The 27,635-nt window shown below is 45.9% G+C and overlaps 1 protein-coding gene across 4 annotated transcripts; it reads right to left on the bottom strand.

The window, feature by feature from the left end:
* Positions 1–457: 457 nt before the first annotated feature.
* Positions 458–23,173, bottom strand: DPF2 (double PHD fingers 2). Of its 4 annotated transcripts, none has more exons than XM_033136424.1 (12): positions 22,979–23,173; positions 18,807–18,967; positions 18,037–18,144; positions 15,496–15,659; positions 13,213–13,305; positions 11,370–11,448; positions 10,251–10,292; positions 4,993–5,130; positions 4,259–4,387; positions 3,551–3,663; positions 2,564–2,645; positions 458–1,028 (listed from the first exon to the last, which is right to left on the bottom strand). In XM_033136424.1, exons 1-12 carry the CDS (start codon positions 23,008–23,010, stop codon positions 952–954), a joined length of 1,218 nt encoding a protein of 405 aa, XP_032992315.1. In that variant the 5' UTR covers positions 23,011–23,173; the 3' UTR covers positions 458–951. The 4 variants fall into 4 exon arrangements, with proteins under 4 accessions (XP_032992315.1, XP_032992318.1, XP_032992317.1 ...); XM_033136427.1 differs by lacking the exon at positions 22,979–23,173 and adding an exon at positions 20,660–20,676; XM_033136426.1 differs by lacking the exon at positions 22,979–23,173 and adding an exon at positions 20,537–20,555.
* Between the last annotated feature and the right edge of the window lie 4,462 nt (positions 23,174–27,635).

The following is a 27,635-nucleotide window of genomic DNA, read 5'->3' as shown; positions in this document are numbered from 1 at the left end:
TCCCCCAATCCCAATTCCCCACCCCGACACAACCCCTGGTTAAAAATATATATATAGCCTTGTGTGTGTGTAAACAAGGAAGGAGGCAATGGTCTTTGTGTTAACAACGGGAGGGTTCTTTGGGTCAGGATCCAGCCTCCATCAGGACAAGGGGAAGCCTCAAAAGATCTTCCCTGACTGAGGTAAATGAAGTCACTTTGTTTTCACACCTGCCTAAGCCAAGTCCTGGTCCACACTGTTGAAGGCCAAAGGTAGGTTTTCCATTGGACAATGCCTTCCCAGGGTTCTCTCGGGTCTAGGAGGCTGCTCCAGACCAGAACCGGATCCGCTTGTAATTATATCAGGGACAAAACCACTTTCTTATGGAGAGGGAGGAACACGTGGCCAAGGGCTGGGTGGGAGCCTATAAGCCCTGTGGGTAGTATCAAGAGTGCTCGTGGTGGTTTTGTGTTTAAACAAAAAAAGTTTTAGAAATTGCTGGCTCTGCTTTCGGAGACATAGAAGCCTGCAGATCAGCTGTTGATTCAATAGCACAATGTTAGTGAGATGAGAAGGAGTCGCCTCCTCCCAGCAAGCCCAGTTCAGTCGGGATATATTTCTATATATATATATATTTGTCCTTGAGCATTAAGGCCGTAGATATGATGATCTGTTTGGTGCTTCTCAGCCAGCCTGGAGGCAAGTGAGGAAAGGGCATGGAGAGTCCTCCCTCCCAGGAGAGCAGGGAGAGAGAGAGAAAGAGAAGTTCTAAACCCAAAAACCGCTGTGCAGAGGACAACGGAGAGCGCCGGCAGGGGCTGGATCCGACTGGTGAAGGAGACACTGACTAAGAGTGGGAGGCAGCATAGGAAAAAGACTAAACCAAGAAAGGGAAAAAGAGCCCTGCAAGGTAGTGGACAACTGGTGGTTCCTCTTTCAAGCTCCCTTTCTTCTCTGCTGCCCCAGCGCCCATCAGGAGGAGTTCTGGTTCTGATAGATGGAGGCTTTCTCCTTCAGCAAGTCCAGACACAGGTGACAGCTCCAGCTTCCTGAAACAGAAAAGAGGGCAGGGGGAGAGATAAGACACCTATTGCAGCAATGGGAGAACCAGTGGCTCTCTAGGGGACGTTGGACATGAACTCCCAACAACCCCAAGCAGCATGGCCAAGAATTAGGATGAACTGCAGTTTTAGCCCAGCAATATCTTGGAAGTGCCAGGTTACCCATCTTTGACCTGCTGTTAAATTTGGGTGAGGGATGCTGCACAAGCAAGTCTTGTGCACTCCAAAAGTGATACCCTTTGTTCAAAAGTTCACTTAGTGATAATCTGAGAAGGGCCCCTCTCTCTGATCGTAAACTACAAGATGGGACATACTGAGAAAGTACTTGGTTATTTTAGCATAATATTGAATTTATTCTATGCTTATTGAACTGCTGGTTTTGCCCTTTTTGAATTTAATGATATGTTTTGAAACACAAAGTTGTTTCAAATGTTGTATGTTCCGATAAGAAATTAATGTTTATTGTGAGCCACCAAGGTCACAGTGGAAAAGCGAAATATAAGCAAACTAAACTTAAGCATAGCAGACAGTGGTGCACACGGAGTGTCATTTTGTCCACCTCCTTGTTTACAGGTATGTGACTTGTCCTCTCTGGAGTGTGTGGGATGCATTATAGCTACACTAGACACACACTGTACACCAGCAGAACTTGACACCACAGCAGAGGTGTCTTTCATGTGTGAACTGTGTGCTCCGCCCCAAACCTACAGCCCCTTCTACTGGTCTTACAGTAGACAGGCAGTCTGTGGGCCTTGACTGGAAGCCCAACTAGGCCTCAGAAAAGCCTGAGCTGTGACCTGCGACTCGAAAGAAGTGATGTAAAGATTAAACAAGCGATTTAAGATTAACACAGGCTACCTCTGGCTGTGGGCCTGGTGCTGGAAGCGTCATTTCAAAATCCCAAGTCAGCACCTGCTCAGGAAATGAGTCGGCAAACTGCCTGCTACAAGTCACCAGCGTTTTGCCATGTCATGCTACATGCAAACTTTCTTCTTTTATATAATTGGCACGCTAAGGCAGGTTTAAAATCCCAAAGCATTAAAAAAGAAAAAGAAAAATCCTATTTGATTTGTTATGCAGAATGAGGCCCAGAAGGAACTTTTCTTAATTTAACTTTAACTCAATTTAAATTGCAGGCCAGTTAATTTAATTTAATTTAACTTTAACTCAATTTAAATTGCAGGCCAGTTAATTACAAAATAGGTAATCAAGCTGTGCAGAGCAGCCTTTTATTCTATGCCCCCAAATAGGATGCTGCCTTATACAGAGTCAGAACCTTGGTCCACCAAGCTCAGCAATGTCTACACTGACCGGCAGCAGCTCTCCAGGGTTTCAGGCAGGGGTCTCTCTCTCCCAGCCCTACCTGGAGACACCAGAAACTGAACCAGGGCTTTTTGTCTACAAAGCAGTCACTCTTTATCGCTGAACTATGGCCTCCAGGATTCCCTCTGCAAAAACCAGGAGAAACTCAAAATTCACACAAAGGTGGGAAGAGGCAAACAGGGAAGCAGAGAAGTACTCACCTTCCGGTGGTTCTGACATGGGTGGAGTGAGGCAATACATATGGTAGCCACGGTCACAATCGTCACAGAAGAGCAGCTGGTCCTAAGCAGGATGGGGAGGGAGGGAAAGCCAGAAAAAAGGAGAATGGAAATTATTCCACTTCTTTTCAGAAAGGGAGAAAATCTGTCCTGCACCCCTAAAAACCAAGGTGTTACAGTTTAATCTATCCAATTTATATCCCACCTTTGCTCTAAGGAGCTTAGAGAGGAATGCATGCCACCTTTCAGCCTCACAACAACCATGGGGAACTAGAAATGGGGAACTATAGGCCTGGGGAATGGATGTGGCCCTCCAGATCGCACTATCTGGCCCTCAGAACTCTCCCCCAGGCCAAGCCCCTAATTGTCTTTGCTTTGCACTATCCTTGCAATCTTCTTCCTGGCTGGGAGGTACCCTTGACCTCTGATAAACACTTGTCACTTGCCTTGAAGGAGGATGGAACGAGGGGCGCGTGTAGAAAGCGGTCTACTGTAAAAAAAGGTTAAAATTTACATTGTTTGCTCCAACCGCTTTGGCCTATGACCCTGCCTGCCACCAGGCTTTTAATGAGTTGATTTTGTTCTGGGGGCGGGGGGGGGGAGGAGTTTCTATGAGAATGTTACAGTTTTGCATGAATTGGTGTAATGCATTTAAATTTACAGATGCAAATTGTTTAGAGACCTTTTAGGCATATAATATAAATCTAATAAATAAATAAATAATACCTTGTTTTATGTATTTGTGGCAGCCTGCCTGGGGTCACGTGACAAAGGGTGGGATAGAGGTTTTGGGTTGCCTCAAAGGTATCAGAGCAGCCCAGGAGGAGGAACAGCAATGAAGACGGCAAGGAGAGAGAGGGAGAAGTTGACAGCGACGAAGAGGGACATTCATGATGAAAGGACACAGGGAGAAGGGATTCAGTCATGCAAAGGGCAGGGGCAGGGGCAGGAGAGAGAAGGGGTACTCACATCGTTCTCAGAGGTGCCACAGATGTTACAGCACTTGCACTCAATACACTGCCAGCGGTAGGTCTTCACCGCCGCCATCATAACTGGTGTGAACTGCAGGCATGAAGGGTGCCCTGGTGGGGAGAGACAGTGGGGCAGGCATTAAGACAGGAAGGTTGTGTGGGCACCTCAGCAAGCGGATAAACAAAGACGTCACACCTCTTCATCACATTTGCCGCTTGCCTTTTCTCCAAGGAAAACCAGGGTGGCAAGTGTTTTGACAGGAAGAGGGAAAGAGCTACTGAATTTTATTCTCACAATGGTCACATACGACCAAACAACAGAATATTGTAATTACTTTTGGAATGGCATACAAAGGATGAAGAGGTTACGGCAGTTATTATGATACTCTGGGCTAGAGACTTTGGATATACAGTGGTACCCCATGTTACGCACGCGATCCGTTCTGGATCGCGCTACGTAACATGGGCATGCTTAACACGAATGCCCCCCCCCAAAAAGCTGTAAGAACATGCCTCCTGAGCCTACTTCATTTCTCTTGTTTAGATTCTTTTTGAAAAGGTTGTTCTTGGGACCAAAACCAACAAGCATGGGAAGGTGCAGGTTGGAAGGATCAGGAGTGGCATCCCAAGCAAACCCACAAAACTTACGTAGGACACTCAAGCTCTTGGCAGGATCTGGCCCCACTGCTCCCCACAGTTCATATACCTGATCGTCCACAGTCAGAACATGAAACCAGCTCTTCAGGTTGCCCTGTTTTCTTATTGATCTTGGAGTCTCCAAGGCAGAAGTCGCAGTAATTGTTGGGCAAGGCCAAGCCATCTGGACCTTTCTTGGCTATTGGGAAAAGGTGTTTTAATCAATGACAAGACAGAGGCAAAACAGAGCCCCCAAAACACACTCCACCCAGACCTAGGAGGAGTTTATTATTTTTAAACGGCAGCCCAGCTTCTCTCAAAGGAAAGGGAAGGGGTGACCACAAGAGAAAAACTTCTTGTGTGCATTCTCAGCAGCACTGTCCCATTGCCACTACAGGATACAGGCTATAGCATCTCATCCTGGTGATCATTTTATGCTCACCCTGTATTCACAGCCTACTTAAAGAGAACAGCTGGCTCATACCTATGGCTCGGACATACATAGGTCCAGCCCTTCAGTCTTGGTTGTGATGGTTCCACATGCAGCTGCTCAATGCACGACAGGCTTGGTCACTTGCTAGCGCATGCCACCAATCTGGCTGAAATTGACTCCCTTAGTCTTTCAATTGGCTCATAGAAATCCCGACACCACAACACGACAGTTAAGTGTGGGACTCGTATTAGGTCTATCCTTTTTTCCAGGGCAAATCTTGAGATCCAATTTAAGCTGGGGTAGAGGAGAACTGTTACATAAAGAGATCTTAAAGTTCAGGAAAGCCCCAGAAGGAGGAAGAAGACACTTACATTTCTGCTCCTCAGATCTCTGTGATACAGGCGTGGGGGGCTGCGAGTCTTCCTTGTCTTCCCCCTCTTCCTCAGCCAGGTGGGAGTGCGCATAGTGGTAACTCAGCCCAGGACGGTTCTTGTAACGCTTCCCACAGACTGAACAGGAAGAAAATTTTACGGCAGACAAGACACAGGTTTGAGCTTCCCGTCCCCAGAGGGGCTGCCTTCCTCCCCTCTCCCTCCGTGACAAAACTATCCCATTCTCAGCCAACCTTTATCCCCTTCTCCAAGTCCCCTCCAAAAAACGCACACTGCTCATCCCCTCAATGTGCTACTGTGTCAACCTGTTGCAGAAACAGAAACTGCACAAATCTCAAAACAAGGGTGGGGAAAATATTTGCTGTTGCTCAGCACCAGAACCAGATTTCTAAACACAGTGCATGTCGTAGCACCCTTTGCAACCTGCACTCAGAATGCTCTCAAAGAATCTCCACACACACCCCAACTAAACAGTAATGAACGAAGGGGCTAGTACACAATTGTGTATGTCTGGCACTCCCAAGTAATCGAAGACTCTTAACACGCACAGCACATGTTTCTGGCCCTCATGAAAAAACGACCTGAAACCCTGTTTGTCTGGTTTCAGAAAGAGAAAAGCTAAGAGCAGATTTCTAGTGGCCAGCTTTTAGTTGCCCTGCACAGCTTTTCAGCCTTGCTGCAAGTCCATTCTTCCCCAATTGCCACCCCACCATTCCTCCACCTTCTACCCTCAAGCCCTGGGCAAAGAGGAAAAAGCAATTTGTTTGAAGGTCTGGCTCTGATTCAGAATTGCATTATGGATATATAAAGGAGAGCAGGGATTAATACCCGCAGCTCAACAGCCTAGGCTGAACTACCAAAACAGTGTACTCCAGATATGGAAGTAGCTAAGACACAGAAACAAGGAAGTGAGCCATATCTAGCGGGGAACACTGCTTGAGGGGGGAAAAAAAAACCCTGCTTGGGCTGGAGGAGAACATACACAAACTCACAATCTCCCATAAACACTCCAGGTCTAATCAAGTTCTGATTTGGGGGAGGGAGACAAATGTTTTCTAAAGCACATTAAGTCCAGCAAGTCTTTCGCATAGCGACTGGAAAGCCAATTTGCAGGGGGAAAGTAATGGCTCTCTTAAGGGCTGTGTAAACACAGCTGATTAAGTAGGGAGCCTATGCTGGCAGGCTCCCTCCGCAGAGGCAGTGGTTGCTACATGCTGCTTCCAAGGAGGCTCAACATAGCTTACAAAAAAAAGCCCATTTTGGAGCAGCAGCAGCAGGAGGAGAAAAAACCTCCATCCTCTTTCCTTGGGCTGTGGTTCCAAAGTAGCGCGCTCTCTCTCTCTCTCTCTCTCTCTCTCTCTCTCTCTCTCTCACACACACACACACACACACACAGTGCAATGGGACCTTGTTAATGAAATACTGGTTTGTATCCAGTATTAGTCATGCTCAACAGTAGCTGAGCCATTAATTTCCAATTGCATCTACTCCAAGGAGAACTTAGATGGATACAATCCATTGCGTGCTTCTGGGCAGAAGCAGAGTGCTTTTCTCTCACCACCAACAGCCCAGAGCCACGTATCTGGGATGAAGGGTCGGGATACTTGAGATAGCCAACAATTCTCAGTTAAAAATAAGTAAGTCCTATGTTCAACCCTGCAGCCCACTTGCTCATGGCACCAGAAAATGGGAGGCAAGGCTGAATATACTCTGCAAATTTGCTTCATTCCAATGTTTTCCTTTGCAGAACCGACTCTCGTTAATAAAAACAATAAAGTTAAAATAAATTAGTTCCTAAGACTTGCATAGATGTAAGAACGTAAGAACCTGGCGACAGGCCAAAGGCCCATTGGGGCCAACAGGGACCAGCCAGGTCCCAATGGGAAGCCTTTAAGCAGGGCCCGACTGCACCCGCGTTCTCCTTGCGATTCCCAACAAATGGGATTTAGAGGCATACACTGCCTCTAACAGAGGACGGAGAATATATTCATGGTGGCTAATAGCCACTAATAGTCTGACCTTCCATGAATTCCTCTCATCCTTTTATAAAGTCATCTAAGTTGGTGGCCATCACTGCCTCTGGTGGGAGCAAATTCCGTAGTTCAACTATGCCCTGTGTGAAGGACTTCCTTTGTCTGGCCTTAAATTTCAAATATTCTGCTTCATTGGATGCTCCTGAGTTTCAGGGCTTTAAGAAAAAGAAATGTCTCTCTATAGGATTCAAATGGAGGGCTGGGCAGGATTGCCAGGGGACAGGGGTTACCCTTGTGGGTCTTTTTCTGCTCAGAGTTGTGAGCAAACATTCCCAGAATAGCACAATACTGCTGTTCCAAAACTTCTTCAACAAGCTTGGAGGGCTCTTCTACATGAGCGCTGTGCCTGAGGTTATCAGTTTGAGCTGCCGCCCTGCCTTTGCCCAGGGAGGGCCCTTTCCTCCTCTGGTTGGCTAATTCCAAGGGAAGGGACAGGTAAAATCAGGCTGCTCTGCTTGACAAATCAAAGGCTAGCAAATGTTAAGAACCTTCCCATCAGCCCCAGCAAGGATGAACAATGACCATGGATGATGGGGGGGCAGGCGTAGTTCAGGAACATCAAACCAATGGATTTAAATTACAAGGAGACTCTGACTAAACATTAGGAAGAACTTTCTGGCAGTAAGAGCTGTTTGGGAGGGGAACAGACTCCCTTGGAAGGTGGTAAAAAAAAGCTGGGGTCCCTTCCCACTCTACAATTCTATGATAACAGTTACAGGTCCCATTATTATTATTATTATTATTATTATTATTATTATTATTATTATTATTATTTCCTATACTGCCCTTAATCTACAACACCTAGAGACCCAAAGCTGAAGAGGAATGACATAGTAGATCATGCAAGTTTTTGTATATTTGCACTGTGTCAAAATACAACTAGAGGGGAAATGATGGTATGAAGCTGATTATCATGTAAAGGCTTCTTTAATACCACAAAAATTACTCTAGATTTATTTTGGGAGTTTTTTTTTTAAAAAAAAAAACCAATAAATCAAGGAAAATATAAATATAAATTCATTCTCAGAAGCCTGCAACAATACTTGAGGTACCTTTTCCCATGATGCTTAAATGCTTTGAAAACCAGAATGAAACATTAAACTGAAGCATAACTGGTTGAGGTTGTGGCCAAAGGTGGCATTGGCCCTTGGTTCAGGTGGCTATAAGAAGGAGCAAGAGTCCAAAGGGAAGAGAAAACTGAAGACTCAGGGCTTAGCCTATCATTAACAGAGCTTATAAAATTCCAAGGCCTTTTGGACCCTGGGACTGTGTTAATACATTATCTAGCTCTGGAAGGAATAACTTGGCTGCCTAGCACATCAAGCTAGGTAGGGTGGGGGATAATATTCAACAGCTATCCAGGATGGGAAGAACTCAGCCTATGTGCCAGGGATAGGGGGACCTGACAGGGCCTCCAGATGTTGCTGGACTCCAACTCCCATCATCCCTGACCACTGACCATGCTGGCTGGGGCAGATGGGAGTTGGAGTCCAGCACATACTGAGGACCAGAGGTTCCTCATCTCTGCTATACACCAAAGCCCTTGCAGATCAACCACAGAGTGCTGCAAGCAAAGATCACAAAAAGGTGGTCTGCAGTTCCAAAACCGCCGGGTGACTCATGCAAGCGAGTCAAACCAGAAGTCACAGGAGAAAGCAAAATACACAACAGTTTCACTAGCTAACATCCATTCCCCCAAGCAAAATCCAGCACCTTCTCAAGGAAACTAGATATTAGACACAACTCTGCAGCACTAAACATCCTGCAGTGCAAAGTTGTAAATAGCCTGGTCAACCAGGGCAAATCAGAGCATGCCAAGTTTACAAAAAAGGCTCTTATTTCTACCCACCTACCCTTCAGGCCACAAATAACAGCCATGGGCATGTGTGGGCATGTGGGAGTATTTGTGAGCTACTATTTTTGTGGCCTTTAAGGCTATACTCCTGGTGTGACAGATCCTGTTGCCCTGGGAGCAACAGGAAGCAAGCACTCAAAATCACATACAGAGGTAAAAACAAAAACAGAACACCTCTCTTTCTGACCTCAGTGGGTCAGAACCAAAAGACAAATTTCTGTGACTGCAGGAGTGAAGAGAAGGCCACTCTAGCCTTTGTCACTAGCCAGAGATCAAGGCCATGTGGAAGTCTCTCCCCACTTTTCCAAGAAGGGGATCAGACAAAGAGAAGATCCACCAGAGAAGAAGCAGTTTCCAGACACTTGCTTCCCTCCTCCAAACATCTGGAATGACTACAAGGGCAAAGACGAAGGACATCCTGGCCCATCACCAGCCTAAGGGCTACTAGATAGCTGCATCACTTCCTTTTCACCAGGCAGGGAACATCATCCCAGTCGCACAAGAATTTAAATGCCTGGTAGCAACTCACCACTTCATTCTAGGTCAGGCAAATCCATCTCCCATTTCCCCTTGTGTCTCGTCCTTTCAGGCACAATCCTAACCCTACTTCTCTCGGAGGAAGTCGTAATGAATTCAACTGGTCTTGCTTCTAAGTGGACATAGATAGGATTGTGCTATTAAATATTAAATGTATGCCAGGGGTGAGCAGACAGGCTTGAGGAATATACTTGGTGGTGGTGGTTTTACTAGGTCCACCAATCAGAGCACCTGCAAGATTTAAAGAACAGGGTGCCACTTATGAGCACATGATTAGTCCAGGAATGTGTGGTCAGTAGCACAGCGAAGCTCACAAGTCCATTGATATAAAAATGTGCTCCCTGTTTCTTTTTCTGCAACCTAATTTGTGGCTGGAGGGGAGGGGAAAGCTTTTTCATTTGTTACTGCTAGACAATAGGAAGTCAGAATCCTTTGCCAATCTACTGCAAAACATCCTGATGTACTTTCTTCCCAACTCAATGCACAGCACCTTACAATAACAATGCTTATTGAATTTTAATTGCTATGAGCCACTAAGGAAGATATATATTTATCCAAATTTCCAGGGGGGGAAATTATCACCTTTCCCACAGCAACTTGGGAGAGAATCGGGCCAAAAAGCTGGGTGCTAACCCTATTAGGCCACACACACTAAATAAAAAACCTGAACTGCATTATTACATGAGGGAAGGTTTTTTTTGTGCCCTGCATCAAAAGACCTGCTTTTTAAAAAAAGAAGAGTTTTTAAAACTAACATTTCAGAAGAACGAAGTCAGGAAGAAATAAATAGCAAGACAGAGAGAATGGACTACCTCGGTCAGGAGGTTTCGAGGTATGCTTTTGTTTGTAACTATCTGAAATACAGAAAGAGAATAATGAGAGAAAAGGTGAAAACACTCTATAGGTCACACACATAACATGCACACAGTAAAGCTATATACAACGATTAAAAGGGAGAAAAGAAAAATGCTTACTGGTGTTATTTTAAAGTAAAAAGGGGGAGTATAAAATTCTTACAGGACAGTAAAAGGAGAAGAGAAAGAAAAGTAATTTCAAAAACTCATTGTTTGCAATTTTGAAAATTCTGGCCAATTGCCCCCCACCTTTTACGTTAATAACCAGGTTTGCACGGGCGTTCATTTCCAGATTGGCACACAGGGAGCAGCTCTAAAGAACAGAAAAGTCATGCAATATGGAACTGGCAAAGGCAGCCACACGCAGCAGGGCTGGTCACCTAGCTTGGGAGTCTGCACACAAACACAGCCCCCAATGGACTGGTAAAGCGATACCAAGGTCTATACAAGTCTTGGGATCTGCCAGAGGAAGGCAGGGCTGGAGCACTGTGGCTGAGCACCTGCTTTGCATCCATGAAGCCCTGGCTCAATCCCCCAAGTCTCCAGTTTAGAGGACCAATGGTGGCAGGGCTAAGACCCTGCATGGACAAGACTGGGTTAGTCTGCCAAGTCTGTCCCAAAGGAGATGAGAACATTGGTAAAGTTATCTCCTAATGGGCTGACGAGCTGATGCAGAAGTATGTAATTTTGTGCACTTTCACAGAACTCTTCACCAGCCAGAATGAAGCGCTCTGTGAAACAGGAAAATTTGCACATCGGGCAAATAAAAGGCATCATTTTATCAGCCTAAGATCTCATCGAAGCAACTGCCCATACCCACAGGAGACTCCAGATAGTGCCAGACCTCCAACGCTCCCAAACTAGACAAGTAATATAATAGCCTCCAAGAAGCTCGCTTAAAAAGCAAGGGACCAAGGACAAGTAGGAAGCTCACGCAGCCCCTCTTTCAAAGAAGCTTTGACCTCTGCATCTTCCGTTCACCCACCTCCCCACCACACCGTCCTCCTATCTAGGAAAAGCAAAGGTGTTCTGCTCACGGCAGCTGCGTCCCACAGCACGGCTCGCCTTCTTACTCACTGTCACAGGCATACGGTTTGTCTCGGTCTTCCAAAATGGCTGCATCCAGCTTTTTCCGGGCGCTCCCAACTCCTTTGCCCTAGGAAGCCAGAGAGGAGGATGTCATGAGCAAGGGAAAAAATGCCTCACCCAACAACCCCTCACCGAAAGAACCTTGAAGTGACATAAAGTGGGAGCTGAAACAAATCAAGTAGCTGTTAAGGAGGCCTGCAGGAAAGTTAAGCAGATTCAGTGCCACAAGGTGAGGCAAGGGGAATAAACAAGAATCTGAGTAATGCCAGTTGCTGGGGGTTGGAGGAGAGAGAGGGAGAGAGAGAGAGAGAGAGAGAGAGAGAGAGAGAGAGAGAGAGAGATGCCTGGCCACACTGGGAGACATGATACAGGCTAGGTGGTCTATGCCAGTCTTCCCCAACCTAGCACCCTTCAGACCACATATCCTGGACTGAAACTCCCAATGGGTGTTGGGTGTTGTAGTGTACAACATCTAGAGAATGTACGTTGGGGGAAGGTCAGGTGTGATAGAAAATATAGTCCAGAATATCTGGAGGGTACCACGTTGCGGAAAGACCAATGAACATATAATCTAGCAAGGAATAGTAACAACTACTAGTACTACTGCTGGACAGTTCTTGTGGGTCCAAGGAATTCAAAAACATTTTCAAGCCCTTTATGAGACTATTAAATTACCTGATTTATCCATGGGTAAGAACAATATTATAGTATGATCTGAAGACAGTGACCCCACCATTATTTAGGCCTATGAGACAGGGGATAATCACAGGTGACACATTGAACTCTTCCCCCACCCCCAACAGCTCAACTGTTAGATCCGTCATGAAGAAAAACATATGTGGTTCCCACCATGACGGCTAAATGTTTTCTCTAGATTGCAGCCATGGTGTACACCATGCATTTATGTGATGCACCATTATTTACATATAATGACCTTCAGAGGGGAAAAATCACACGTATTCTCTTTCTCAAGTAACACAGCTGTCACCAAGATGCTTTGAGGGAACAGTTGCAATTGTCATTTTCAGGGCTGAAGTCTTAACTTTTAAAACTGTTCTGTTTGTCTTTCAATATGTTTTCACCACTAGAACAGGGTAGGACAATTATTTCAGTAAATCAAAAAGCCAAGCAGAGGAAGGGAGTCATGCTAATGAAGTGTTGCAGAGTCCAAGAGCTCAGCTGGCAATATTTTAAAAGGCAGCCCACTACTGCCCCACAGTGGCACATGCTTTGAATGATTTTTTTCCCCAAATTTCTTCTTCCATTTCATTATTATTCATATGACAACCAATATTGTGCCAAGCAATTATAGCCCCAGAATCCCCCCTTCCCCCACAAGGATCAATCATCCCTTTCCTTTAGTACTTACAATTACCTTGTGTTTATGGTGTTATATTAATTTCAACCTTTTAGCCTTTGGGCATGGGGGCAGGAGAGTGTGTCCATGCATGTTTTTCCCAGGGACATCAAGGTTTTTAAAACTAAAGAAAGGCAGACTGAGAAATACTTGGACAAGAATGGAGAAGCTGTGGCCTTCCAGATATTGCTGGACTTCAGTTCCCATCAGCCACAGAAAGGATGGGATGATGGATACTGTAGTACAAAGACATCTGGAAGACCACATGTTTTCCCCATCCCATTCTCACTAGTCTTTACAATCATAGAGTGTTCATTCCTTTCCAGCACCCAACATATTTTGCGACATCCATAGAATTTCCTTGCCTGCCACTGCCGTAGAGCCCCAGTGCTCCTTTCCACTCCATGCAGACTCAAAGTGCACACTGACTCAAGACTGAGCAAGCATTACTGAGCCCCAGTATGTGAACTGTACCTTGGCCTTGCCTTTGCCTCGGCGTTTTGGCGTGTCTTCTTCGTAGTCCTCATCATCTAGATCATCCAAGAAATCGTCAGGTTCCAGGATCCGCTAGAACAGAGAAGCAAGACTACTGTAGAGAAAACAGACAGATTCAAAAAGACAAGGGGGGGGGGCGGACAGAAGACTTCGGAGTCTGGCTAAGAAGCACCCCCTCAAATGCATTCTAGTTAGACCAATGGCAATGACCACCTAATAGTTTCATTTTCACTGCAGAGCTTTCAAGGTAACATTAAAAACTGTCATAAGGACATAAGAGAAGCCCTGTTGGATCAGAGTAAAAGCCTATTCTCAGATGTGGGGAACCTCTGCCCCTCCAGATGTTGCTGAACACCATCCCTGCGAGTTATATTTCAGCAACATCTGGAGGGCCAAAGGTTCACCTGTGCCCTATGTAGTCCAGCACATTGTTTCAACCAGATACCTATGGGGAACTGAGAAGTTCGGCATGGACTCTTACTGTTGTTCCCCAGCACATGATACTCAAGAGGCATGGTGCCTCTGAGCCTAAACAGTGACTGAAAACCTGTGGTCCTTCAAATGTCACTGGACTCCAACTCAGATAAGCCCCGAACAAGAAGGATTATGGGAGCTGTAGTCCAACAACAGCTGCAGGGCCACAGGTGCTCCCTACATTATCTAGACATACAGCCATCATGACAAGTAGTTACAAACAGCTTCATCTTTTAGTAATTTGTTGAATCTCCTAAACTATCCATTTAGGGCCACCTATGCATCTTTCAGAGGCAGATTTCATAGGCTTTCTGTGAAGAAGTACTTCCGGCTCTCTGTCCTGAATCTTTCAGTTGGTTAGAGCATGCTGCTGATAACACCAAGGTTGCAGGTTCGATCCCCGTATGCAGCTGCTGTATACTCCTGCACTGCAGGGGGTTGGACTAGATGATCCATCAGGGTCCCTTCCAACTCAACAATTCTGTGATTCTACCTTTCAGCTTTATCAGATGACCCTGCGTCATGGCATTAACAAGAGAAAGTCTTCTATATCTGCTTTCTTCACGTCATATATAATTTTATTTGTCGCTACATTTATATCCTACCTCTCTGTCAGGGATTCTTTAGCTGTGATTCCTGCATTGCATGGGGTTGGACTTCACTAGATGATCCTTGGGGGTCCCTTCCAATTCTACAGTTCTTTGATTCTATGAAAACGCATGGGCTCAAAAAAGCGCATTTCATGCCCACATTTCAAAATCAGTAAGTGCTCTTTCTCTCTCTCTCTTTCTCTATTGCTCTCTCTCTCACACACATCCTGTCCTCCTGGATGCTGTAAGACAAGCTATAGCATTCCATCTTTGGCTGCCTTACTAGGCTATTAGAGTTGATCCTGGGAAGCAGCCAATGTGTATTATGACATTCAGTATCTCACCAAGCCAAAAAACTTGATGAAAACCAGAAAGTGTCATTGCACCACCACCTCCTCCCTGTTTGCTCCACCCCCACCCCCATCCCAGCATGGCTTTTGCAAAATAGACTGGCTTTCATTTCACACTAAACTCCACTCTGGTTCATTTTTTATTTTATTTTTTAAAGGAAGCTCTTGCAATCCAAACCAATAGTTTGTAGTAAAAGGGTGGAATTGGGAACAAATAAAGCTGAAGAAACTGGAGCAAGGGAACAACAGATGAGACCTTGGGCTGGGCTGAGAGAAGCATGCCTAGCACCACAGTGGAACAAAACACTGGTCCATGAAATGATTTTTCTGGCAATGAGGATCTTTGAGACAGAAGCAGTCTGACAAGCTGAAAGGACACTACCAACAGGGGTACGGCTGTGCACTCCTCAGCTACTACACAGACGCAAAAAATAGGCACTCAGCTCTCTCCCTCTTCTGCATTTGAAGCAGGTTTTGAGCCCTTATGTCTGTGGTGAAAAGCTGGTGAAACAGCAAGGGGTGGTGGGATCAGAAGTATTTCCAGAAGTCATGGGCTAGGAGCCTAAAGCTCCACACAGCTCCTTGTTCTGGTGTAAACTGGATTTAAGTGCTCAAAACTCAGCAACCGTTTGTGCACTTGTTAAAAATCTGAACAATTTATTCATGTAGCAACCTTCTGTTTCTCTGGGTACAAAAACTAGGTCTCCATGGTGCAAGATTTCTATCCGTTGTGTAGTTAAAGGCAAGGACAGCAGAGGAGAGGTAGGAAGAAGCTGCGAGGAGCCATTCATATGTTACCATGGAGCCCCCTTTCGAAACAGTCGATGCTACCCTCTGCCTGCCATTACCTTCCGCGCGCGACTATTGGCAACAGGAAACTCGCCGAGGCTGTCTTCATCAGTACGAGGATCAGGCAGACTGCGCTTCTCAAGAGAGTCCGTCCTCAAAAGGGCCTCCAGGCTGCTGCCATCCTGAGAGATCAAACCCTCTTTCTTTAGGGTCTGCTCAGTGTCTACAGAAGTAACATCCAGAGGGTTGGCTGTGTAATTTTTTGATTATGTACTTAAATCTGTATCCTGCTCCCTCCTCCCACAGAAGCCCAGGGTAATAAACACCAAATGTTTAAACTACAGTGGTGCCCCGCTAGACGAATGCCTCGCTAGACGAAAAACTCGCTAGACGAAGGCATTCGTCTAGCGGAAGGCTGCCCCGCAAGACGAATTTGTCTACGGGGCTGCCTCGCAAGACAGAAAAAAAATTTTTTTGTCTAGCGAAAACCGCGGTTTGCATTGCCGCTTCGCTAGACGAAAAAACTGCTAGACGAAAATATTCGCAGAACGAATTATTTTCGTCTAGCGGGGCACCACTGTATACTATTTAAAATAAAAGAAGAACACATTTAAAACAATTTTAAAGCATCTAAAAACATTTTAAAGCAATCACATATGCTCACAGTCACTAATTTCAAGGTTGCCATGGTCAGTATCTGTCAGCCATCAAATGCTTGGGTAAACAGGAATGACTTTAAATTTCTCCGGGAAGTCAGTAAGGAGCAAGACACTCTCGATCTCACCAGGAAGGGAATTTTCCAAACCAAGAGCCAACCAAGGGCCTCTGCTGGCCATTGCTAAAACTGCCACCCACGTCACCAAAGGAGAAGGACTGGAGGCTCCAATACATGGTGGAAGGAAAGAACGCACTGGAGGAGAGATTGTGAACCACAGTTAAGGAAGCAGAGCCCATTGCGGAACAAAGCCTCTGAAACATCTCCCCTGTTTGGGAGGTTGCAACATTTTGGGCTCTTTAGTTGACCAACAAGGTGAATAAGAAGCAACATGGTAGAAAAAATATATAATTATGTGCGGCAGGGCAGGGAGAAAGTGGATACAGAGGGTTTTTTAAGGAAACAAAGAGAAAGAATAACAAGCATAAGGCAGAGAGATGAAAGAACACATTTGGGTGAAGGCAGGGCCTGAAACTGAAAGAGAAATCAAAAGGGAGGAGGCTATAGCGAACAATATAGTCATATGCTGCCACTGCTACCACCATCCCTTAAGCAAATGAGAGGACACAACTCACTATGTGGATGGCTCACATAGAATTGGGCTTGCTTCAGGCTACTTGATTGGTGTGTCTTTTTCATGAAGATCAAAGGGTATAGTATTAAGGTTGTTACCAAGTGATCCCATTGGTCCGACTAGTCAGAACTGTGCACATATGCATTGGAACGGATGGGGCAGGGTGTGAGTATTGGGCTCTGCTGCTCAAAGGCACTCTGTGCACTTTTGGAAAGTGGCCGCCAGATGCTCAGTCTCTCATCCCATCCCCAACAACCTCAGGCCAGCTTTTGGTGGGGTGGGCAGGGGTAGCAGCAACTACAATTTCTGGCTCGGCCAGCAAGGCCAGAAAAAAAACCTTGATTCATACATATAAAGGCCCTCCTATTTCATCTGTCTCTGGCTACAAGATACTTGGCCCAAGCAGAAACCTTAACAGCCAATACAAACAACTGTTTATCACCTGTGGCCCTCCAGATGGGGAATCTTGGAACCAGCCACAGCAGAAGAAAGGGAAGGGAAGAAATTCCCAAGCTGGAGGGGCTCCATCGCTCTGCCTTCTAGCTTAGAAAAATTTCCTCTTCCCCTGTTTTGCCAAAATATGAACATTCCTGGAGAAACCTAAAATCCAATGTAAATGTGCTACCAGGTGTGAATCTCGTGAAAAGTCAGCATGTCAGGAGTGTAATTGCAATTGTTATTCCTGACCCATTAAAAGAACTTTAAGTTTTGCCTTGATTTGGGATGTGGAACTTGTGGCCTATAATTCCCATCACCCCTGACCACTGACTATGCTGAATGCAGCTGAGAAATGTTGGAGTCCAGCAACAGAATGCAAGCCAAAACAGTTCATCAAGACAGTATATCAAGACTTTAATAAGGTTTCATGTGGTAATAGAACGACGGTGGGTACCCTGTGGTCCTCCAGATGTCACTGAACTACAGCTTCCATCATCTGTGGCCATTGGCCATGCTGACTGGGGCTGATGAAAGGTTTAGTTCCACAAGCTCTGGTGGGCCACTCGTTAGCCACCCCTGCATTAGAGATGTGATGGGATAAATGGGGAAAGGGGTAGCCTTTGAATAATATAGGGCTCAAAGACTTCCAAGGGTTACTAAAATCAAAACAGGAATTTACCTGGGAGGTTAGAGATGCTGATAATGATGCTCCTGAAAGCACAGCTGTGTCGGTGATGCAACTCACCCTGGCAGAAGAGGTTCTCTCTAATCAATTTGCTATGGGGTACACACCCATCCCCAATCCCTAGGAAAAACTAATTTTATCCCAAGTGAAGTCCCAGCAGCAGCTCAGAGAGAAAGGAAAATATGTACCTGGCTTAATGGAAGGGAAGGAAAGCCTTGGATCCTCAGGAGGGTGAGCGCGACGTTTTTTCCGCCAGCGCCGAGCTGGGTAAGAATAGAGCTGGCCAGACGCCAAACCTTCCAATAAAAAAGCAAAGCAGGACAGGAAAGGAAGAAAAAGCATAAGATTATCAGTTCAATGCAGCCTTTTCAGAGCTCTGGCCTTGGGCACTTCCCCAACAACCCTCACTTCAGGAATTAACAGAGCACACCCACTCCTTACAATCCATCCCAGTTTGCCGCTAATCCGCGCAGTTGATATGGACCAATAAATAAAGGACTATGCAGTATATGCAGATAGGCTCCCTGCAATGAGTAAAGCTATTTCCATGAAGGAAAAAAAAAGAGACCTACCTCTCCCCATCCACCCACTCCTCAGGTGAGCTGTCAAAGAACAGGTGCAGTGCCTGATCAAAAACAAGCAAACCTGATGCCGGACCCCAAAGTGTTACAAACTGCACCCCAAAGAAGAAGAAGAAGAGTTTGGATTTGATATCCCGCTTTATCACTACCCGAAGGAGTCCCAAAGCGGCTCACATTCTCCTTTCCCTTCCTCTCCCACAACAAACACTCTGTGAGGTGAGTGGGGCTGAGAGACTTCAGAGAAGTGTGACTAGCCCAAGGTCACCCAGCAGCTGCATGTGGAGGAGCGGAGACGCGAACCCGGTTCCCCAGATTACAAGTCTACCACTCTTAACCACTAAACGTCAAGTTTTCAAAACATCCTATGGGTATCCAACCTGGCCCCCTGTGCCGCTTCTCCATCCAGATGTAGCAGTTACTCTGCGCCACTCCAGTCTGCGAGTCCAGAAATGGCAATCGGACACTTCTCTCAGCACACAGTCGGGCATTGTAGTTGTGGCACTGCTCCATCGCGTCCTTATAATATTGTTCGCCAAGGCTGGTGGGAGGCAAAAGCAAGCATGCATTAGAACATGGGTGTGCCAGCTTCAGGCTTGATAGATCCACTTTGTTCTTAAAGGACCTCAGGATGCACAAACCAGCCATTTGCAATTAAGGAGCAAGGTGCCTCTTGAACGTATGCTCAGCCCATAAATTTGCTTTCAGGACCAGAACTGATCCACTCCTGGGCGAATTTAAAAAAGGATAAAACTGATGAGAGGAACATAAGTAAAAACACTGTTTTCCAATGAAGCTGAATGTGGGGAGACTCAAGACAGACGCAAGACAGTACTTCTTTGCAAAGCACTTAGCTAACCTATGGAATTTGCTCCCACAGCAGCTAGTGACTGTCACTAACATGGATGACTTTACAAAATTAGACCAATTTATGGAATATAAGGCTATCAGCAGTGACTAACCATGATGGCTATGTTCTTCTTCCACTGTCAGAGGCATTCTACCTCTGAATACTCAGCTTGCAGGCTTCCCATAGGCACCTGGTTTGCCGCTGTGAGAACACGATACTGGACTAGCCAAGCAATTTTTATGTTGTTATGGTTTTCACTCATGCTTGCTTCATGTCCTCAATCTAATTGTGGGGAAACCTTTTTGCATTGCTATTGCTAAATCATTGGGCACCAGAAACACTTGCCAATCTGTTGCAGATCACCTCAAGATCTACCAGTGCACCCAACTATACCTTCTGCCTACTCCTGTATTAGAGGAAGTCTTTCCCAACTAGATAGTTCACCAAGAGTCTAGGTTCACAGAACTATAGAATTGTAGAATTGGAAGCGACCCCAGGGGTCATCTAGCCCAGCCCCCTGCAATGCAGGAATCTTTTGCCCAAGGTGGGGCTCGGACCCACAACCCTGAGAGTCCCGTGCTCTACCAACTGATTGACTACATCACACAAAGAGAAATCTAGGAAGCTGGATCTTCCCACAAGGATCTCTTTGGAAAGCTGAAGTGCACACATGAGTGAGGATTCTCAGGCTAAATACCACAGCTAATAATTGCAACAATGTTGAACTGGGTGTGCAGAAAGTACTCCACTTTTGTTATACTTTAATTTTAAGGTGCCAGGATCAAAATTCTGATTACAAAGCTGGTTTTGAGCTTCCCTTATTGGAACAAAAAAGAGGCATCTGTAGAGCTAGCTTTTTATATTACATCTCATTTTCAATCTATTACAATCACAGAAGAAAGAAAATGCCCAATTCTATTCAATAATCCCATTAGTGAAGACTCAGATGGAGAGTTCTCAGAGCGAAGCGGAAAGGGAGGGAAAAAATACATCACTTGCATTTATATTCTTGTTCTTTAAAAATCTGTGGTGTGGCAGCAATGAAATTTCCTTAATTGAGCAGCCTATAATTACAGTAATTTTAGTGTTTCAATCTCGCCACATAAAGTAGCTGAGGGAAGGGAATAGAAACTGGTGGGCATCAGCTTGCTTTGGGGGGAAAGAATTTAATATCTTTGCTGCCGGAGGAAAAGCAGCTTGTCGGGGGGGGGGGAGTGGAGGGATGAAAAAGAAAATTAGGTAATTAAATTGCAAGTCCACCTTGTTTACAATGTTTTATAATCCTCTTGGCGCTCTATCATCAGTTGAAGCAGCTCTGTGAAATTTAGAGGATGCAAATCAGGACAGAAAACTGCCACAACCCAGGAAACAGCTTCGACTGGCCAGCTGAACTATGTGAGGATAGCCGAACGTCCCCTGCATGCGAAGACAGGCTCTGGCAAATTGAGTCAACAAGACCAATAGTGGGCCAAGAAGGTGGTTTCTGCAGCTGTAGAGGGAAGTGAGGAGCAGTTGGGGCTCATCAACCTGGAAAGGTAGCCCACCTAGGAGAAGGAAAACTGATCCAAAACCTCTGCTGCCTTGTGGGATATCTTCATGAGAAGAAAAGGCTAAGGAGTAAACCCTATACAAATCTACAGTGGAGTCCCTAAGACTGTTGGATGGCACTTTCTATGCCTCCTTCCAGCAGCTCCTGCAGCCAAGCTGGTGCCAAACAAATTGCTCTGCTTTCCTTTGGACCACATCAGTGAGGCCAAGGACGGGGGAGGGTTGTCATCTCGGCAGCCCAGGACCTCCATACACACTGCCCAGGCTAGTGCCAAAAGAGGTCACTATGGTGCTGCCAATGCAGCAGTCTGACTTTACTCTCAGAGGCGCACTCCTTTGTCTCTCGAGATAGATGGATGCCAACAACAACATAATTGCAAGAATGTATCGTGTAGAACCTTCAGGTACCAACATATTGTATGCCAGGGGTTGCCAACTGGGGACAATTCCTACCATCCCTGACCATTGGCTATGCTGGCTGGGGCTGATGAGAGCTGGAGTCCAGAGCAACATCCAGAGGGCACCACATCTGGAACCTGGGTCCACCCTACATCCATTACTTCTTGATATCCAATGCCAGCAAAGTATAGCCAAAGTTGCCATCTTAAAATTCTACACCAGCTCAGAAGCTTAGCTTTTCTTATGTGGAAAGCAGGCCCATCACTTTTTCTCCATTCGAGAGCAACGGAGCAATGACCCATCCATTTGCACTTCTGCCCACCTCCCATTAGCAGTCCTGACTATTATGGGTCATGGTTCCTCTTTCCATCCTGCCTCTTTGGGGCAGGAATTCAAATCATTCTCTCCCCTACCCAAAAACTTATTTTAAACTCTTGCAAGGAGGTGGGTCTTTGTGCTCTTCACTCCAGCCTCTCCTACTGGGCAAGCAACTTTCATCTCTTCACTTGTTATTCCAACCCCTGGAACTTGCCCGACATTGCGAGGGGGAAGGGAAAATCTGTTTCTCTCTAGCATGAGGACGAGGTACCTTTTGCCCTCCAGATGTTATTGGACACATCAGCCCCAGCAAAGCATGGTCAGGGATGATGGGAGTCGTAGTCCAGCAGGGTCACAGGTTGCCCATCCCTTCCCTAGTTTCTCTAGCCACCCTACCTCTTTGCTAGCCAGAATCTCTTGCCGCCCTTCATCTCCCATATAAAGAAGAGGAAGAGAAGGTGGCTGTGTTGTTTTAACTGTGCCCCCATCACATTTTATTTCTGGAGATCTGAATTGTGTGGATGGTAGATCTATATATTATGTTCTTGGCTTATATCCATTTCACTCCCCCACCCAGATTTTCTTCTGGGTTCTGATATGAAGTCGGGGAAGAACTCATTCTTACCCCCATGACTGGAATCCTACTTTTCAATAGTGATTTTTTCCTGCTTTCCCCCCACTCCATTTGAAATACTTTTTTTTAAGGGTATGATAGTCTCTCTCGACACACATGCCTATTAAAAATCCACTCCACTTCCACCCCACACACACTTTTTTGAGGGACCACCTGGTGTATTTTCCCCTCTCAAGACACAAATTGTATCTCTGTTTTCCTGAATGGGTATTTCCCCCTTTTCCCAACACCCCGTTTTTGTTTCACAATTACTGTTTAAAGGGAAGGAGGCTGTCTTCCTCCGGGCCTCTTTCAGAGCTCCACGGGGGGCATGAGGTAGGAGGACCATTTTTCTCATCATTCCCCATTTTCTTTTGGGACTTTATGGAAAGTGGAGGGGGGTTTCCTGCTCTTTTCTCCTCCCCGTGGGGGCTCTACTTCACCTCCCTCTGTTTTTTATTTTTTGAGCAGCCTTTTATTTTTGTCATTCCAATCCCCCACCACCAAAATTGGGGTATTTCAAGGCGGGGTGTCCTCTTTTCCACCCACTTTTAAAACTCTGAGACGAAGGCACTCTCCCCTCTCCTCATCCGGCCTCCACACATAGAAAGGGAGTTTAATTTTTTATTTATAAAAACTTCAGCCCTGAACAATAAAAAGAGCCAACAGCTGCCCCCTCGCCTCCTATTCCGCCCCCAAGTCCACCCCGATAACAGAATGGTCTCTCCTACGACCCTCCTGCGAGCATTTCTCGGAGATTCGGGCTGTACCATTAGAACCAAACAGGGGAGGGGAAGGGGGGGGAGAACGAGAGTTGCACTCACAGCTTCACCACATTCTGTACCACCGCCGCCATCTTCCCCTCTGCCGCCTGAGGCCGCGGAGTACTTAAGTGCGCATGCACCACCGGCCGTTCGAGCTCACCAGGGCGACTTCCATAAGCATCTCACTCAGTTCCACGGCATGGCGCATGCGCCCCGCTGCCACCATCTTTAGCGCATGCGTAATTTAAAAAAACCTGAATCCTCCCACGCTCTTCCCGCCGGCCCTGCTGTCAAATATCATGAAGGCGCACGCGTAGAGAAGACAAGAAAAACTTGCTAGTGACGCCACCACGGGTGACTATTTATCTATATTGCGCAGGCGCAACGGGAAAATCCTCCCTCATAGGGGAAATAATGTAAATTTCGCGGTCAAAGAGTCAGCAGCCAAGAACGCATGCGTGAATCTGGAAAGATTTGGCGGGAAAACCACGTTGGTTGACGAGGAAACTAAAATAAACAATTCAACTAAAATACAAGATAGTGCCCATCTTGGGACAGATATTAATCTGTACAATTACATTTAATGTTTTGTTCATATCGTATTTATCAAATTTCTTTACTGCCTTTCATCAGAGGATTACAGCGTGATATATTTAAAATATAAAGGTAAAGGGACCCCATACCATCTGGTCCAGTCGTGGACGACTCTAGGGTTGCGGCGCTCATCTCACTTTACTGGCTGAGGGGCCGGCGCACAATTTCCAGGTCATGTGGCCCGCCAGTTGTTGTTGTTCAGTCGTTCAGTCGTGTCGGACTCTTCGTGACCCCATGGACCAGAGTACGCCAGGCACGCCTATCCTTCACTGCCTCTCGCAGTTTGGCCAAACTCATGTTAGTAGCTTCAAAAACACTGTCCAACCATCTCATCCTCTGTCGTCCCCTTCTCCTTGTGCCCTCCATCTTTCCCAACATCAGGGTCTTTTCTAGGGATTCTTCTCTTCTCATGAGGTGGCCAAAGTACTGGAGCCTCAACTTCAGGATCTGTCCTTCTAGTGAGTACTCAGGGCTGATTTCTTTGAGAATGGATAGGTTTGATCTTCTTGCAGTCCATGGGACTCTCAAGAGTCTCCTCCAGCACCATAATTCAAAAGCATCAATTCTACGGCGATCAGCCTTCTTTATGGTCCAGCTCTCACTTCCGTACATTACTACTGGGAAAACCATAGCTTTAACTATACGGACTTTTGTCGGCAAGGTGATGTCTTTGCTTTTTAAGATGCTGTCTAGGTTTGTCATTGCTTTTCTCCCAAGAAGCAGGCGTCCATGGGCGTACCGAAGGGGGGGCAGGGGGGGGGCAGCTGCCCCCCCCTGGAAGCAAGCTGCCCCCCCAGAAGCAAAAATGATCGGCATTCTTTTCCGTATTTTTTTCCCCATGAGCATTTGTTTTCCTGGCTGGGCACAATTTCTCACCCTTTCCCTCCCTGCATCCTCCCTCCTCCACCTCCCCTAGAAGCAAGCTGCCGCCCCCCAGCAAAAATGATCAGCGTTCAAAACTTCAATGCATTCCCCCCCCCTAATTATTTTTTTCAGAAGCATTTCCCCACCCGCGATCGCTCTCCCCCACTGCATCCTCCCTCCTCCCTCCCTCCTCCTGATGCAGCCATTGGCTAATATCGCTGAGGCACAGGCCAATGGGTGGGCAGCTCTGCAAGGCTGAGAGCAGGAAGAGGGCTGGCTCAGCACGTGCACGTGTCTCCTCCTTGGCCCCTCTGCTTTTTGCTTCTGCTTTCTGCCTCAACACCAGCCCAGCGCAGTAGTCCAGCAGCAGTAAGTAATTTATTTCTGGGAACTTCGTGTATAAGAAACCTTTCTGAAAAGTTATAGCTTTCTAGGTCCTTTCCTTAGGTTGTGGTCAAAGAGATAAAATGTCCTTCATAATTCAGTCCCCCTCAAGTCCTTTATGGGAAGAAATTGTTGTGGCCAATTGGCCATTGTGATGCATTGACAATTTGGTCTCCCATAAAACATCCTTTTGAAATAAGCCTGCAGGGGGTTGGTTGGGGTCTGAAGACAATAATGTCTGAAGACATAATTAGTTTAAAAAAAGGAGGAAGATAATAATAGTCAAGAAAGGAGAGAATAAAACTCAAATCTAAACTCTGAAAACCCAGATTTCCATCTTTCCTTGCCAGAAAGCAGAGTTGGTCTGAACTCCAACCCATTACACCAGTATTAAAAAATAATAAAATTTATGCTCCAACGCTTGCAGACACATTGCTTTCATACCTAAATTGAGAGTTGGAAGGGACCCTGAGGTCACCTAGTCCAACCCCCTAAAATACAGGGTTCACAACAAGATTTGTACTACCAGAGAGAGACACACACACTTGGATAAATACCTACTTTATATGGAAGCCTTTAACACAGATGGGGTGCTTATTATAACACATAAACTACCCAAGTTGGGCAAAGTCTCTAGAGAAGAATTAATAGTTAATAAAGATAAAAGGGAACACACACAGGAATTGAGAATGGATGAGTACCTTTCACTTATATTTTTATATTTTATATTGGCAGTGCCAGTAGGCCACGAGTTTCTGCAGAGCTCTAACTTTTGTAACAATGTGTCAGGGGCAAGGGGACATTGTCTAGAGGGGCTCCCTTGAGGGCATAGATTCGTTCCTTACTGCTCAACTTGGGAGACTTCGGCGGCCTGTTTTGGTTGTGGACCGTGTTATAAGAATTTTTAAGGTCTTTCATATTTATATAATATATATGTGTTATTAATGTATGAAACAAATAAGGCCACATGTCTGAAAACAGCACAGGAAGACAGGCCTCATTCCATTTTTACTCCTAGCTGGCCAAGTGTTTTCATCTGCAGGGAGGAGGTGAGAAGTCTCTGCCTGAGTGATTCTCTGGCATCCAGAGTGCCAGATGATGGGCCATTTCCCTCACAAAGGACGACCATTAGCTCTACCGGCCATGGCAGGAAACCTTTTGTTTTACAGAAATGTGTGTCTGGGAGGGGTGAAGGAGAGATGGCACAGGTGTGGAAAATTCCCAAGTTACCTCCTCTGACCCTCCCAAATTTATTTGCTAATTTATTTCCATTTATTTCCATATGCTTTATATTGGATTTCTTGGGTGGGGCCTGTGTTTTGGCACCAAAAGTACAATATTTGGGGGAGGGAGAGACTATGGGAAATTGCAAAGGGGGCGTCCAAAAGAGTAGTGGTGGGTTTTTGCAGGGATAAATAAAAGAAGAGGAAAAGAATGGGATGTGTGTGTATGTGTAAGGGGTTGATTTCAGGGAGCCGAAATGGCACCGGGAGATGTGTGTGCATGTGTAAGCAACGCTGAAGCGATTTAAGATGCAGGGTGCATTTTGGGACAGGTGGCAACCCAAGCAGATCAGAGCCCTGCTTAATTTGCTTTGCTTCTCCACTATGGCACTTTCCTCTTTCCCCCACCTCTGTGGCTTCTCCTTCCCTTTGCTCCCCAGTCGTATCCATATGGCGGGCGGGGATCTTTGTGCCATGGGGCGCTGCTGCGTGCATGTGGGGGGCGCCGGAGGGATCGTTGAACCATGGCGCCAGGTAGGCTTAAGACGGCCCTGGGCGTGACCATGGCTTGCCCCCCCCTAGTTTTGATCCTGGGTACGCCCCTGCAGGCGTCTTCTGATTTCGTGACTGCTGTCACCATCTGCAGTGATCATGGAACCCAAGAAAGTGAAATCTCTCACTGCCTCCATTTCTTCCCCTTCTATTTGCCAGGAGGTGATGGGACCAGTGGCCATGATCTTAGTTTTTTTGATGTTGAGCTTCAGACCATATTTTGCGCTCTCTTCTTTCACCCTCATTAAAAGGTTCTTCAATTCCTCCTCACTTTCTGCCATCAAGGTTGTATCATCAGCATATCTGAGGTTGTTGATATTTTTTCCGGCAATCTTAATTCCGGTTGGGGATTCATCCAGTCCAGCCTTTCGCATGATGTATTCTGCATATAAGTTAAATAAGCAGGGAGACAATATACAGCCTTGTCGTACTCCTTTCCCAATTTTGAACCAATCAGTTGTTCCATATCCGGTTCTAACTGTAGCTTCTTGTCCCACATAGAGATTTCTCAGGAGGCAAATGAGGTGATCTGGCACTCCCATTTCTTTAAGAACTTGCCATAGTTCTTAAATTTATATCTACTTTGCAGTGCTTTCAAACTGCTAGGTTGGCAGGAGCAGGGAGCAAGCAACGGGAGCTCACCCCATCACGGGGATTCGAACCACCGACCTTCTGATCAGCAAACCCAAGAGGCTCAATGGTGTAGACCACAGCACCACCCGCGTCCCTTCTATTTAATATATAAACTCATGAAAACATAGCAACAAACAAAAATAATAAACCCCACCTTGGCATAATGGTCAATATGTTAAAATTATGTGTTGATGCGTTAACGCTTGTTAATAATATTTTAAAAGAGTGAGAGACATGTTAACCAAGATCCCTTTATTAATAAGGTATTTATTTAATAATATTTCAGTCTGCAAAACAGTCCCCTACAACATCATAAACACATAACCAAACAGCAAAAAAAGGGGGGGGGGGTTGGATCAAGCTCAAGCTCACATCCACACAATACAGGGCTTATTACAAAGGATCCAGGGAAGTTGAAGCTGCTAAGGGACTGGGAAGTGTGGTTCTATGAGGGGGAAACGATGGTT

This window comes from Lacerta agilis, chromosome 17 (assembly GCF_009819535.1).
Source record: "Lacerta agilis isolate rLacAgi1 chromosome 17, rLacAgi1.pri, whole genome shotgun sequence".
Lineage (NCBI taxonomy): Eukaryota > Metazoa > Chordata > Lepidosauria > Squamata > Lacertidae > Lacerta > Lacerta agilis.
This window is presented reverse-complemented; position numbering and strand designations above follow the sequence as displayed.

Coding starts and splice junctions, on each gene's coding strand:
- DPF2 (XM_033136424.1), bottom strand. CDS start 23,010: ATGGCGGCGGTGGTACAGAATGTGGTGAAGCT. Junction 15,660..18,036: donor CTTCCCTTCCATTAAGCCAG/GTACATATTTTC, acceptor TTACTTCTGTAG/ACACTGAGCAGACCCTAAAG. Junction 3,664..4,258: donor TTCTGACTGTGGACGATCAG/GTATATGAACTG, acceptor TCTCCCCACCAG/GGCACCCTTCATGCCTGCAG.